This window comes from Mauremys reevesii, linkage group 10 (genome assembly GCF_016161935.1).
Source record: "Mauremys reevesii isolate NIE-2019 linkage group 10, ASM1616193v1, whole genome shotgun sequence".
In the NCBI taxonomy this organism is placed as follows: Eukaryota; Metazoa; Chordata; order Testudines; family Geoemydidae; genus Mauremys; species Mauremys reevesii.
The window spans coordinates 84,741,932-84,757,793 of NC_052632.1; the positions used below are offsets into that span (position 1 = coordinate 84,741,932).

The 15,862-nt window shown below is 44.9% G+C and overlaps 1 protein-coding gene across 7 annotated transcripts in view; it reads right to left on the reverse strand.

Annotated features, from left to right (window-relative positions):
* Window positions 1–15,819, reverse strand: part of NSMCE1 (NSE1 homolog, SMC5-SMC6 complex component) — a 29,446-nt gene extending 13,627 nt beyond the window's left edge. For 3 of the 7 annotated variants that reach the window (XM_039491168.1, XM_039491169.1, XM_039491163.1), the window contains exons 1-2: window positions 15,683–15,819; window positions 12,532–12,675 (exon numbers count right to left, since the gene is read on the reverse strand). In XM_039491168.1, coding sequence (XP_039347102.1) covers window positions 12,532–12,649 — 118 coding nt within the window. In that variant the 5' untranslated portion in view covers window positions 12,650–12,675; window positions 15,683–15,819. Of the gene's footprint in view, window positions 1–12,531; window positions 12,676–13,391; window positions 13,446–13,664; window positions 13,832–15,126; window positions 15,422–15,682 lie in introns of those variants that run through there. The other 4 variants (XM_039491165.1, XM_039491166.1, XM_039491164.1 and 1 more) reach the window with 4 other exon arrangements.
* Window positions 15,820–15,862: the final 43 nt, after the last annotated feature.

The following is a 15,862-nucleotide window of genomic DNA, read 5'->3' on the forward strand; positions in this document are numbered from 1 at the left end:
GTATTGCCTAAGAGGGAACACGTATCTACTCAATCACCATTAAAAGTGGAACTGAGACACAGATTTTTTAAGTGTGGGTAATTAACAATTGGATTGATTTTAAATCAAAACTGGATGAATGTCTTTCTATAATATTCCCTAGTTCAACCACAAATCATCGGGCTCAAAGCAAGAATCACTGGGTAGCCTGTGTACGTAGGACACCAAAATAGATTATCACAATGATCCTGTCTGGCCTTAAACTCCAGGAATCTATAGATAAAAGTTTGCTTTGAAAATAAAATGGTCCTTATACAGTAGCATATCACTGATATGCAAACTGCTCGGAATGGCAGGAAGGAGGCTCCCACAACCAGTGATGGCTGCCAGCATGACTCGGGGCGGGGCGGGGGGGGACGGGACAACTGTCCACAAAGCCACTAAACCCTCCTCTTTCAGACCCCTCCTTCAGACTCCTTCTGCCCCAACATCTATGAGAACTAAGTCAAAGTGGATTATGCAGAACGACACAAAGGCACTCTAATGCAGAATAAAGGGAGACTTGGGCAGAACAGCAACTCCAGATTCTGGGCTATTTCCCCTTACAGACAAGCCCTAAATTAGTGCATAATCTCATTGCTGAAAACCCTGTGCTTCTTCAGCACGTCCCTACTGTTGTGACACCCTTCCTTGTGTCATGTCTAAAATTAGATAGTTCTTCAGGGAAGAACTAGCTATGTATTTTTATTTGCACTTATGAGGGGCCTAGCACACTTTTGGGCACTGTAAAATAAGACATCATCATTGTAGCATAATGTTCTCTTCAAACAGATAGGTATATGCAAATTCCACCACAGATAACAAAAATCCTACAAAACTCTAGCTGAGCTTGGCAGACAAGATTTTAGTATAATTAAGACACTGGGTCCCACACAGAAGCAGCTGCTGGGGCTTTTTCCAAGAAAACCACATTAAAAAAAAGCACAAGATGAAGTTCTGCAAAAATGCTCCTGAAGCTGATGATCTGAAACTCCTCTTTCTCATACATAATTTCTTTAATGATACTATAAATCTCACCACAAAAAAGCACAAAATTTGTGGCATTTAAGAAATGTAGGGCTGTAGAGTAACACTGCTGCTCTTGGGCAATTCCTTCTGAGCCCTACCCACCATATCCGGTTAGATAAAACACTTGTAGTGTAATTTACATTGGTCTTTCTTTAAGCTAAGACATTTCCTTTTGAACATCAAATAGGGAAAAGGAGCAATTTTCTCTAATCCCTTCTCTCCTCTCTTATCAAGGGCCCTTCACATGTGTATTTTATTGAAGTCATTTTTATATCAAACATAGCTAACTCAGTCTACACAGTTACTTTTCATAATGAATTATACAAACATTACACAGGATGGCTGCTTATTAGCACTTGCCATTGGCTTGAAATGCAACATGAATTTGCCTCCCCAAGTATAAGGGGAGAAAAGGGGAAGTAAAGACTCCAACCTTTCAGTTTTCTTCACAGCTTAATGAGAACAGAGAAAATCCTCATGACTGGCCAAATCTTAGAAAGATAAAGAGGGAATCAGAAGAATGTACCAATACTGCAAATTTATTTTGAGAACATGTCAAATTCAAATACTTTAAAGCAAAGAATATACAGGTCTGCTGGGTCAACAATCCTGGGATGGAGGGAGAAGTGTGTAAACCTCATTATTAAGTCCATGACCAATAGGATACTAATAGTATTATAGAGAAACATGTGCTTTTCAAAGCGCAGGGAGAAGCTGCAGTAATTAAAGATGAAAGCTGCCCTGATGTCTGTGCCCCCCAGTTATTAAGGAAGCACAGAAAGGCTGGAGAAGAAAGGTGCTTGCTGGTATGTGAGAAGGCAGGCAGAAATGAATGAGTGACTGCTAGCTCAGTGATACAGTCCACAAAGTTGTTACTATTCTGCCTATGGGCCCCACTCATGGGCCAGGACCCCATTGTGCTAGGTGCTGCACAAACAGAACAAAAAAGACAGCCCTGCCCCCAAAAAGAGCTTACAATCTAAGGATAAGACAAGACTTGACATATGGATACAGACAGGGCATGCAAAGAAACAGTGAGACAATACTGGTCAGCATGATAGTCCTACACCAGCAGATTAATTATGATCTGTTTTTGTAGGCATCATGGCAAAGGAGAGTTTTGAAGGAGGATAATGAGTTAGTTTTACAGATGTTTATGGGGAGTTCCTCCCAAGCGTGAGGGGCAACATGGGAAAAAAAGCACAAATGCGCTTGCAAGAAAACCTAGTAAGTGGGCGATGGAGGCTGCCACCAGGGGCTGATCAGAGGCGAGGATCAAAATCAGGATAGCAAATTGGAGATGATAGTTGAGGAGGTTAGACCGCAAAGGGCCTAGAAAGTGATGACAAGCACCTTATGTTTGATGTGAGAGAGAAAGGGGAAACAGTGGAAGGATGCAAAGAGAGGGGTGACATGGTCAAAGCAATGGCCTAGGAAAGTGATCTTTACAGCAGCATTTGGAATGGATATGAGTAGGGCAAGATTTAATTTGTCAAGGCTAGAAAGAGGGATGTCGCAGGAATCCAGAGATGGGGTGATGAGAGCTTGGCCAAGAATTTTAGCTGTGTGGGTGGATAAGAAAGGTCATATCTTAGAGATGTGATGCATAAAGAATAGATAAGGTTTAGACAAAGCCCAGAGGTGAGGACCTAGAGAGATTTCCAAGTCAAAGACAACAGCCAAGTTATGGGCCTGAGTTACAGGCAGGATGACAGTATTGTCCACAGTGATCATGAAAAGAGGCAGCTAGATTTGCAGAGGAGGGAGAAAAGCAGCTCTGTTTTAGCCAATTTGAGCTTAAATGTTAAATGTCCACAAGGAGATGTCAGAGAGACAAGATGAAATTTTAATTTGGACAGAAGGGAGTAAAGAGGTAGATCTGTGTGTAGTTAGCGTAGAGATGGTTATTGGATTTGTATTTGTGGATGAGATTACCCAGAGATAAGATGTAGAAGGAGAAGGGTAGAGGACAAAGAACAGAGCCTTGTGGAACACCCACCCAAAGGTGAAGGGAGGACAAGAAGGATCCTCCGAAGAACATTCTGAAGGGGAGATTAAAGAAGTAGTAGGAGAACCAGAAGAGGACAGAGGCATGGAAGTCAAGAAAGGACATGATTTCAAGAAGATCATGGTCAACACTGTCAAACAGGGCTTTGGAGCGGAGCCCGGAGCTGGAGTGCAGAGCAGTAGGTTTGTGCCTGGAGCTGGAGTGGAGCAATTGAAAAATTTGATTGCTCCAAATCCCTGCTGTCAAAGGCAGCTAACAGATCAAGGAAAATGAGGCTGCAGTACTGGTTCTAAGCAGTGGCTAAGAAGAGGTCATTAGAGAATTTGGCAAGAGAGGTTTCAGTGGAGTGCAAGGAGTGGAAGCTTGATTGGGGAATGTCTAGGATGGAATTGGAGAGGAAAGCCAAACAGTGATTGTAGTCAGTGCACTTAATGAACTTAGAAATTAAACAGAAATGGGGCAGTAGTTGAAGACGCAAGTGGGGCCAAGGGTAGGTTAAAATAATGGTTCTCAAGGAGGGGTATGCGTACCCTTGGGGGTACATCAACTCATCTAGAGATTTGCCTAGTTTTACAACAGGCTACATAAAAAGCACTAGCAAAGTCAATACAAACTAAAATTTCATACAGACAATGACTTGTTTATACTGTTCTGCATAATTTACACTGAAATGTAATATTTATATCCCAATTGATTTATTTTATAGTTATATGGTAAAAATGAGAAAGTAAGCAATTTTTCAGTAATAGTGTTCTGTGACACTTTTGTATTTTTATGTCTGCAAGTAGTTTTTAAGTGAGATGAAACTTGGGGTACACAAGACAAATCAGACTCCTGAAAGAAGTACAGTAGTCTGGAAGGTTGAGAGACACTGGCTTAAAAAACCCCAGCCCAAAATGAGGAAACAGCAGGTGGGAGGATCACAGTTCTTTTCAGAAAAGAATGCCATTCCCCCCAGTCTCCTACCAACGCAAGCCCCTTAAGAAGGGTTCATGCTAGGCTCTATCACACGATGACAATGCAAATACAGGTCTTTAGATTTTTAGAAAGAGGAGAGGGTATTACAGAGGTGACCAGGAGTGATAAAAGCTTCCCCCACAAACTGATGAGGACATCATAGGGATAGTAAGAGTACAGCTTGAGTCATGTTTGCCGTTGTTTGCCTTGCTTTCTCAGGTTTGCTATAATGTGTTTTATCCACTGGGGAGACTTACACCACAGCTTAATCGGCAAAAGGCATTTTAACAGAATAGGACATAAAACAATTCTATCCTGAACAATCCTGCATATTTGTGTTTTAACTGAAGTTTTAAAATAGTCAGTCATTCTGAGCACCGCTGTGACGGGTGCTGGAAGTGAGTCCAGAGATACATCACTAGACATGTGGAGCACTTTCTCTCATATAGACTCATAGACTTTAAGGTCAGAAGGGACCATTATGATCATCTAGTCTGACCTCCTGCACAACGCAGGCCACAGAATCTCACCCATCCACTTCTATAACAAACCCCTAGCCTATGTCTGAGTTATTGAAGTCCCCAAATTGCGGTTTGAAGACCAATATGTTCCAATCCTACTGATGAAGATACTATAAAAGCACTTCTGGTGTTATTGATTCATGGTAGTGATCTAAGGTCCAATCAGGATCTCAGCCCCACTAAGAGAAGTGGGGTACATACATACAAAAAGATGCCCCCTACCTCCAAAAGCTTACAAAATAATTTGAAATATGATGGAAAAACTGAGCGTGGCAAACATTAGAAAGGAATGTGATCACTTCCTCTAGCTATGGTGTTCCATAGGTCAGCTATTGCACAACTGTGATGGCGTATTTGCCCCACACAAACCTTAACTGGGTTAACTGTATATGCTGCACCTGGAAGGAGGCCAGGGCTTGATAAGCGCTACTTACAGATGAACCTCACCTGTTGGAGAAGCAGGGCTAGGAGTATAGAGCCAGGAAGTGAGAGCAGTAAATGGCTGTGCAGTCATTGCCTAGATGGAAAGGCAATTGTCCAGGGACAAGGAGGAAATCCAGGGGGAGAGTAAGTCCTAGAATGCTATCCTGCACTAGAGAGGCTGGGAAGGGTGAGGTAGCCATGAGATGCACAGGATGCTTCAGTGATAAACCCAAAGATAAGCCAGGAGATAAAAAGATGGGGTAGGATGGAGCCCAGGGAAACAGCAACAGGTCTGTGATTGAGCAGACCTAAGTTGCTAGTCATAGGATCTGGAACTTGAAGCAGTGGGTAGACCTGGGTTCCCTTACCAGCCACTGGGAAAATGGCACTGGACCTATTCTTGGAATAGAAGGCTGCCTAAGATAGCCTATGGACAGCTTGTCTAGTGGGACTTTATTGAAGAAGAGGGAGCACTATACAGCGACTGGGCCAGAGGGCTAGGTTATGAAGAGGAAGTACCCTAAGTTATTGGGAGAGGGAGAGAGACGTCACACCGTGAGCAGCCGATGGAAGGGGGAGCAAAACCAGGTGAAAGCTAATTCCAGACCCAGCCACAAGGTGCTCCTATGGTGAGCAGAACCCCATTACAACTTGGTTCCTAATAATTTGAAAGGGGCTGTTTTTGTGTCCTCTTACGCTTAAAAGCAATTTCACACTCTAATGTCCTAGCACTTGGAATACAACTGTTTGATGATATAGATGTGGGAGGTTAACCCTTTATCTTAATTGAATTGAATTATGCTAATTCTATAGCATGTTAGATTTGATGTGATCACAAGGACATTATGCTACTACACTTTAATGACATTGAGTGCATCTGGACACATTGCTTCAATAAAGAAGTCCATATCCAGGAATATAGAGAACTTTGAAGAACTACATTAAATGCTACACTTCCTAGTTTAGTACACATCAGTAATGCTACAATAAATCATATACTGACTAGGTCTATTTAGAGGCTGTTAGAAAACAAGGAAGAGCATGATGTATTTGCCCTTGGAAGGAAAGCTTAGTCACATTGCTCGGAGTTTGCTCAAGAAATGAATGTAAAGAAAGTAAAATCATATTCTATTGAATGAGTCAAGTTCAGGATCCTTTTGTCCACAAAATCTCCTGACTTGGCACATGGCCTTTAAGGTAGAGTATTTATTGTGGTTATAACATTTGAAAACTCCCACACATCTGAGTAATTTCACAACCTTTTTGCATCCCACACAGGCTGTATATATATACACACTGAATACACTGTACTTAGAAGGTGGGAGTTTTATGGTGTGCTACTCTGTTTTCAGGAAATCTTCCTGACAGATGACCCTTTCTGATAAATTATTTCACTAACTTTTATTTAACTAGACTTTAAGGCCAGAAGGTACCATAGTGATCATCCTTCTAGTGTAACCTTCTGCACATTGCAGGCCATAGAACCTCACATACCCACTCCTCTAATAGTCCCATAACCTCTTGAGGACTTCAGTAACCATCAATCTTGATTTAAAGACTTCAAATTATGGAGAATCCACCATTTACTCTTGTTCAAACCAGCAAGTGACTCATGCCCCATGCTGCAGAGGAAGGTGGAAACCCCGGGGCCTCTGCCAATCTGATCGGGGGAAATTCCTTCCTGATCCCAAATATGGCCATCAGTTAGATATGTTGGCAAAACCCACCAGCCAGACACCTGGGAAAGAATTCACTGTAGTAACTCGGAACTCTCCCCATCTAATGTCTCATCTCCAGCCGTTGGGGACACTTGCTACTATCAATCACAGATGGGCTGCTTGCCATTGTAAGCGATCTCATACCATTCCCTCCATAAACTTATGCAGCTGTGTTGTGAAACCAGTTAGATTTTTTGCCCCCATGGCTCCCATTCCAGAACTTCACTCACCTGATGGTTAGACACCTTCATCTAATTTGTTGATGGCCAGTTTATATCCATAGAATATCAGGGTTGGAAGGGACCTCAGGTCATCTAGTCCAACCCCCTGCTCAAAGCAGGGCCAATCCCCAACTAAATCCCCAAATGGCCCCCTCAGGGAGGGAACTCACAACCCTGGATTTAGCAGGCCAATGCTCAAACCACTGAGCTATCCCTCCTCCCCAAAGCTCAGTGGTTTGAGCATTGGCCTGCTAAACCCAGGGTTGTGAGTTCAATCCTTAAGGGGGCCATTTGGGGATTAGCCCTGCTTTGAGCAGGGGGTTGGATTAGATAACCTCCTGAGGTCCCTTCCAACCCTGATATTCTACGATTCTGTATACTCCAAGTTACCCTATAAGTTTATATCCATGTGTGCTAACACTGGCGCTTAATTTAAATGCCAGAGAGGGAGAAGAGTTATTTATCCCTCTGATGTATTTATAGAGAGCAATCATATCTCCCCTCAGCCTTTGTTACGTTAGGCTAAACAAGTCAAGTTCCTTAAGTCTCTTCTCATAAGGTAGATTCGCCATTCCTCTGATCATCTTATTCGCCCTTCTCTGCACCTGTTCCAGTTTGAATCCATCTTTCTTGAACACAGGAGACCAGAATTGCACACAGTATTCCAGATGAAGTCTCCTGTAAAGTGGTAATGACACTTTCTTATCTCTACTGGAAAGACCAGAACTGGGACCAAACTGTAAAGTTTGCTGTAATGTTCAATGTTGCTTTGATCCAGACCTCTGGTTCAGGACATCTCTGCTAATTACAATACATATCTTTATCAAACAAGGCACAATGACTTGTGTGTTTTCAGGAAAACACTTAAGCCAGTTTCGAATTTGAGGGGGTATAGGGGAAGCAGTGGTACTCTCCCATGTTTTACTCATGTTAGTCACCACAATACGATATTGCTCATGGGAGATTGCACATCTGTTTAAAATAGGATTGTTCCTGCTCTCTGAGCTTCTTCAGAGGGGCTTGAATATGCCCACTGGCTTTACTAGGCTCATTCTGATTAAGGAACAAAAATAAGTAGTGGTATCTCCCAAACGCCACCCTACCAATGGTGCTAAAATTAAATGTAGTTCACAGTAGATTGAGCAGTTCTGTGATCTCTCCTTCTCCTGTCTCACATGAGGAACGGAATAGTTAACAATGGTGACAATTAAACTCTCATCGGGCATCTGAGTTATGGCTTGCCTACATGGGGAAATAGACTGGAATAGATTTTAATTTAGAAGTGGATTAAGTCAAACCACAAAATAGCACCCTTACCCCTGGTCTACATGGGGGGGGGGGGGGAAATCGATCTAAGATATGCAACTTCCACTACAAGAATAGCATAGCTGAAATCGATGTATCTTAGATGGACTTACCTCCCGTCTTCACGGCGCAGGATCGACGGCTGCGGCTCCCCTGTCGACTGCGCTTCCACCTCTCACCCTGGTGAAGTTCCAGAGTCAACAGGGAGCGCGTTTGGGGATCGATTTATCGCATCTAGACGAGAAGCGATAAATCGATCCCCGATAGATCGATCACTACCCGCCAATCCGGCGGGTAGTGTGGACGTACCCTTAGTGCAGAATAACTCCCCATGGGGCGTTAGCGTGCTTTAAAAGTCATACTCTAGCTCAGGGGTCAGCAACCTTTCAGAAGTGGTGTGCCGAGTCTTCATTTATACACTCTAATTTAAGGTTTTGCGCGCCAGTAATACATTTTATCATTTTTAGAAGGTCTCTTTCTATAAGTCCGTAATATATAACTAAACTATTGTTGTATGTAAAGTAAACAAGGTTTTTAAAATTTTTAAGAAGCTTCATTTAAAATTAAATTTAAAATGCAGAGCCCTCCGGACCGGTGGCCAGGACCCAAGGCAGTGTGAGTGCCACTGAAAATCAGCTTGCGTGCTGCAGGGGTTGCCTACCCCTGCCCTAGCTGATTCTACAATGTCTCCTCCATGTAGACAAACCCATACCCCTCACTGAGATGAAAGGGGCAGTTCACCCTCTAAGCTATTGTTCCAGGCTCTCTGCAGACTCATGTAGGTATTTCTGCATTGGTTATATTCAGTTCACAGTGCTGTTTTCTTTGCAGTCATAACAGCTACTTTTTCCCATTAAATCTGAGATTCTGAAGAACAAGGAGGTAGTTTAAGAGAGGCATTGGTATGCTGTACTACTGCATACCAGCTTAATCTGAGCCATGATTTAAGACAACTAATATTCTAGAGGTACCTGGATTCCAATATCCTCATCATCTTTTTCCTTTATGCCGCTTTTCCTGGTGAGGATCGCAGCAGCAGCATAGAAAGTAGGGAGGGCCAGACCTTCTTTTCCTTCACAATAGGTTCCAGCTCTCCTGGGGGATTCCCCAGCATTCCCAGGCCAGGTGGGAGATATAATCCCGCCTGCATGTCCTGCGTTGGCCTCGGGGACTCTGCCCAGTGGGACATGCCCAGTAGAGTCCAATGGAAGCTTCTGTGGGCATCCTTATCAGGTGCCTGAACCAACTCAGCTGGCTCCTCTCAATCCAGAGGACTAGGCTTTTTTCTTAAATAGTCACTTAACTTTTTTCTATCCAAAACTGTCTTATCTTAAGAACTTTCAAAAGCTGCTTTAGGACCCACTCCTACAAACATTTTACTCATGTGAGGAGTAGCATCAGTTGGTAAAGCTACTCAGGTTCAGAAGCATCTACAGACCTGAGCCTATAGATATCTTTGTACTAATTACTTGCCAATTAGTTTTGTCTGCAAATATGTGAAAGATGAAGGTCGTGACCTTTGATGCTTTCAGTTTTTGTTTTGTAAGCAGCAATTTAGTTTTCACTTTGTTTTATCAGATTGTATCACCTACTGCTAAAAATTACTAATTAACTAAAAATGTTACTCATTTCATCTTAATTTGTTTGTCCACCACATTTTCAAAATTAGTGAAGGTATAATACAGATAGTAAGCAGTTCTCTCTGAAACATCATAACTAAATTGATTACACATTCCTATACCATTAAAGCCTGAAAAAGAACTTCAAATTAAACTGAAAGCACAAAACCAAAATTCCTGTTTTATAATGTACAGAGTTCACTACTGTGTCTACAGGGACTAGTGAATATGTAGTTAAGTCTGGTGAAGGATTTAGCCTTGAGAGATACTTCTCCCCTGCAGGCAAATATATTATATAACATCCCAAAGAAAAGCTGCCCAAGAAAGGATGAAGTGGCAAATTTAACACTGCCAAAAAGGCATTACTTAAAAACTGTCAATTGCAAATACGAATAAAGCTTTAAATATGCAATTCTAAAGACACTATTTTTGTAAAAGCCTTTTACACGTTTTTGGTGAGGTTTAAATTGGTTTAACCCTTAATTTCTTTGTGCTGTTTACACTATTAACATTATTTTAACATAACTTTCTATAGGGTATATACTATCTATTGGGTTTCCGGGAAACGGGGCGGGCTTCCCCCAGCCTAAGGGGAGCTTCCACAGGGCCTCAGAAACCCACTAATTGCGGGGGACAACTAATAAAAGAACAGGGACAGGAGTGTGGTCAAAGGGTCATAAGAAGGGATCCTGACGGGGACACCGAGCAGAGAACCCCGGACAGCGCCCACTGCTCCTCGAAGGCGTCAAGGGAGCCAGCGGACGCCGCCCAGAGGAACTCTGCCCGGAGACGTGAACGGACTAAGGATCGGAAACAGGCCCCACAGTCGCAGGAGTCTCCATTGGCCAACCGCCTCTCTCTGGTCACGTAGATGGCCATTTTTGCCAGGGCAAGGAGGAGGTTGACCAGGAGGTCCCGCGACTTCGTGGGGCCACGGATAGGGAGTGCATGGAGAAGCAGGTGGGGGGAAAAGTGCAGCCAGAAACGCAAGAGGATATTAGTGAGGAGTCGGTATAGGGGCTGCAGCCTGGCGCACTCTACGTAAATGTGCGCCAGGGTCTCCCTCACGCCGCAGAAGGGGCAGGTGTCTGGGACGGGTAAACCGCGCCAAGTACACGCCCGTGCTCACGGCCCCATGGAGGAGCCGCCAACTAATGTCCCCGATGGGCCTCGGGATCAGGGTGGAGTACAGGCTGGCCCACCAGGGCTCCTCACCCTCCAGAGGTGGCAAGAGGTCCCGCCACTTGGTGTCGGGGCAGGACACGAGGGTGAGGAAGTGAAGGGTGTGGAGCACGAGCGCGTAGAGATGCTTCCTTGGCGCGGTTTGGAAATGATCTGCAGCCGGCTTGCGGTGAAGGGGCGGGGGGGGCCGTTCGGGTCCACGGGGCAGGGGCCCGATGAAGAGGTCCGGAGGGCTCGGGGTGGGCGGGGAGTGCCCTCACGCAGGACCCAGTCGAGGTAAGCCCGAGCAGCGGGCGGCAAAGCGGCCTTCACCTCTTGTAGTACGAGCCGGGGAGTACAAGGTCTGGAGAGCCCCATCCGCCGAGCGAGCGTCAGGGGATCCAGCCAGTCTCCCCGGTCGTAGTCCAGGAGGTCTCCAACCCTGGTGGCTTCTGCCAGGAACAACCTCTGGCGCACCGCGGGGGACTCCGCCACCTGCACACGGAGCTGGGGGTTGTGTAGCAGGGACTCCGCGAGGAGGTCTGCCCCCTCGGTGGCCGCCACGGACCTGGTCGCAGAGAACAGCTTCCAGGTCCGGAGGAGGTCCTGGTAGAAGACCGGCAGCCCGGAGAGGTCTCGCGGAAGGCCCCTCGGATCGAGGTAAAGGAGCTGCCGGTCGTATCGGAGCCCTCGGAAGCGGCGCAGGAAGGCGTGCGCCAGGGCTCTCCACGCCGGACTACCCGCACCATAAAGGAGCCTCTGCAGTGCCTGGAGGCGGAAGACGTGGATCTGAGTGCGCAGGCACTTCACGCCCTGCCCTCCCTCCTCCAGGGGCAGGTGGAGCACCCCTGCAGGGACCCAGTGCAGTCCTGGCCAAAAGAACTCCAGAACCAATGTAGCTGTTTGTAAACTGAGGCTGATGCACATCTGTTAGACAGTCAGATATAACACTGCAATCTGGAACTAGTGACATGTTACTTCATGTGGGAAAGATCTACTCAGTTCCCCATTTAAAAAGCACACTTCTCTGAAATATTTCTGCCTACATAACACCCTGACTACTGTAGTTCAAAGAAATTAAAGAAAATCTCCTTTTCATTCAGCTGTTACTCTATGTATTTATAGTCAGTTTTGCTGTTTCCACTTGTATAATTAGGCCCCACTCCTGAAATCAGATCTGTGCAAGTGAACCTCTGGTGCTTATGTAGAGTTCTAAAGTCCTGGATTAGAGCATTAAAACAAGATCCTCTCTGCCTGTCTCACTGGCTTCTGACCAGGAAAACGAGAGCGATCCCAGTTTTAAATGGGTCAGTGTCAGCAATAACCTCAATGATCTGACCGACGTTTTCCTGAGTAAAAGAGGTCTTGGTAAGGCTAGGTGTGTACTACTGCTTAGCAGACAATTTGCCTACAAAGTCAACATGTTACCTAACTGGTAGCTCTGGAAAGCACTTTGGGATAACCAGAATATGATGGGTGCAATAGAAAACCCAGTTTTACTCTGTTCTCTCATTCACTACACTACTGTTTTTCTCAGGAAATGAGACTAACCTTTATGGATTTCACAGCAGTCCCTGTGTAACGTTCTAGCCACCGATCCTTCCATTATTCCATGAGACATCAGCACCTGCAGGAACCGTCGATGACCATCAGTCATCTGGGTAGCCATTGAAATGTTACACTAGGTTTAGAAAGCTGCAGAAGGAATAAACTGGAATTAGATGCACACATTCAAACAAAATATTTATCTATACGCATATTTGTAAATACCTTCTATCAAATCAATCCAGATCTGATACTGAAGAAAGAAAAATAAGTTCCCAACAGCACAAATTATTTTGATCTTTATATAAGATTCCAAATGAGATTTCAATTTCACAGGTGCCTTTAGGAGTTCCACACATAGCTTTAGTTAGTTTTAATCCTATCCCTTTCCTGGAAAAAATGAACATACCAGCAAGACAAGAAATTATATTAGGGCAAACAAGTATATTCATGAAGTTTTAGCTCAGAATGCACATTGGGCTTAACGTCAATGTTCTAGGGCGGTGGTTCTCAAACTTTTGTACTAGTGATCCCTTTCATGTAGAAATCCTCTGTGTGCAACCCACCCCCCTTATAAATTAAAAACACTTTTTTATCTATTTAACACCATTATAAATGCTGGAGGCAAAGCAGGGTCTGGAGTGGAGGCTGACAGCTCACGACCCCCCATGTAATAACCTCACGACCCCCTGAGGGATCCCGACCCCCAGTTTGAGAACCCCTGTTCTAAGGTATTTGTTATGAAGACACTATCACTACTTCACAGGACTCTTTCAGATATGAAATACAACATTGCATGCATTATGCCATTGTACTAGCCAAATAAAACAGTGGTATTACAGTTCTCAGTCTCTCAGTTTCCCCACCTGTAAAATGAGGGAAACGATACTGCCATCCTTTGGAAAGCACTTTGAGATCCACTGAAGAAAAGCGTTATATAAAAGCTAGATATTATTATTACAATCAATAAAACAATCGGTATGGTTTTGTGTTCAATCCATCTTCTGGTCATTTTATCAGAATAATATTGTCTTGTCTACTTAGCCCTAGTCTACACTAGGAGGGGGGATCAATCTAAGTTACACAACTTCAGCTACGAGAATAACGTAGCTGAGGTCGACGTACTTAGATCGACTTACCGTGGTGTCTTCACAGCTCCTCCATCAACTCTGCCTGCGCCTTTCGCAGCGCTGGAGTACAGGAGTCAACAGGAAAGCACTCCGGGTCGATTTATCCTCATCTAGACTAGATGCGATAAATCGATCCCCGCTGTATCAATTGCTGCCCGGGATAGTGTGGACATAGCCTAGACAGTAAAAGGCCAAGCATGTGGTCTGTGTGCTAAATAAAAGCATCCCACTGAACCCTTCTCCACCGTTTGGGACACCATCCTCGGTGAGAGAAAACCCACAGCCAGATAAGAAAGAGGCAAGGAACAAATATTAGGGCAAAGTGATAAATACTAGTTACCCTAAGCTAGTGGCACTCAACTTTTCAAGACTACTCTACTCCTTTCAGAAGTCTGATTTATCTTAAATACCCCAAGTTTCACCACACTTAAAAACTACTTGCTTACAAAATCAGACTCAAAAATACAAAAGTGTCACAGCACACTATTACTGAAAAATTGCTTACTTTCTCATTTTTACCATATATTACAAAATAATTAATTGGAATATAAATATTGTACTTGCATTTCAGTGTCTAGTATCTAGAACAATATAAAACAAGTCACTGTCTGTATGAAATTTTAGTTTGTACTGACTTCACTAGTCCTTTTTATGTAGCCTGTGGTAAAATGAGGCAAATATCTAAATGAGTTGATGTACCCCACGGAAGATCTCTGCATACCCCCAGGGATACACATAACCCTGGTTGAGAATCACTGCCCTAAGCCCTTCTGTGTACTGAACAGCTCTGCCCACATTTGCCAGTCATACTGGCACATAATAAATGTTAAAATCCTGAACTGTTTACTTTTCTTTAGCATTGGCACATGGAATACTGTTTCTACTCCCTGGCCTTTCTAACCAATGCCAAATGCCGCCACAGGAAACAATATGCTGCAAGACTGAAGTAGCCTTTGCACCAGGAACAGAACTTATAACTTCTCTATTCACACCACACAGATGTAAGAGCTCAGTTACTCCCCAAACTCTCAAAGCTATCACCAGCCAGAGAGTATACTGCCGGGGGCAGTGTCTTACCAACAGCTTTAGGGGCTGGATGAAAAGAAAATTCACAAAAGGTTTACGGTGTGCTTGGGGCTCATTCTCTCTCTAAAGTATCAGAGGGCTAGCTGTGTTAGTCTGGATCTGTAAAAGCAGCAAAGAGTCCTGCGGCACCTTATAGACTAACGAAGTGCGAATTCACCCACAAAAGCTCATGCTCCACTACGCCTGTTAGTCTATAAGGTGCCACAAGACTCTTTGCTGCTCTCTCTTTAAAGTAAATTGACCAAAACCTACTGAAGCCCACTCTATCCAAAGCTTCATCTGCCCCCTACCAACGGGCCACTGTGCTCCCCTGGAGATTCAGTCAGAGGTAACAGTTCAGACTCTGTGATCTTTGGCCTCTTGACTGACTGGGGCACCCACTTACAGCCAGTTGTGACATGGTTGCTTTCCATGCTGTGAAATGATTTGAGATCCACCAAATTCACGTCACCCTTGGCAAAAAAAAAGAGTCCTCCAATGGAGGTAACTTTCAGTCACTACTGCCCAGGGCTGGAGTGTTACTAAGATGGCATGTGAGGCCCAGCCCCAGGCAGGCAGCTGGCATGGGAAATGCTGAGGTTCCTCCTGCCCACTAAGTAGTTCAAGTCTCATGCACGTGTGCCCTTGCCTTTAAATTGTAAATGAGGGAATTAATTTTACCCTGAACCTACCTCCTCCAAATCCCTCGCAATCTACCCTACCCCCTCCAATGCCCTCCCCGCAACTTACCCTGCCACCTTCCTACCCTGCCGCCTCCCATCCCCACAACCTACCCTACCCCCTCCCAACTTACCCTGCCACCAACCTACCTACCCTACCTTCTCCCACTCCACACAACCTACCCTCCCCACAACTTACCCTGCCCCCAACCTACCTACCCCACTACCTATCCTGCCCCTCCCCTCCCCACAACCCAACCTGCCGCCTGCCCCCCCGCTCACCCCTTCCTGCCCTGATTGGCCCGGCGCTCTTCCTTTTTCGGGCGGGACTCGAGGATTCGGCGCTCGCCGCTGTCGCCTGCTGACATCGATAACTCGGCTGATCTGAGTCCGCCTCGTTCCCTCCAACAACCCCGCCCCCGCGCGCTGCCCCTCCCCCAACATCCCCCACCCGCGCGCTGC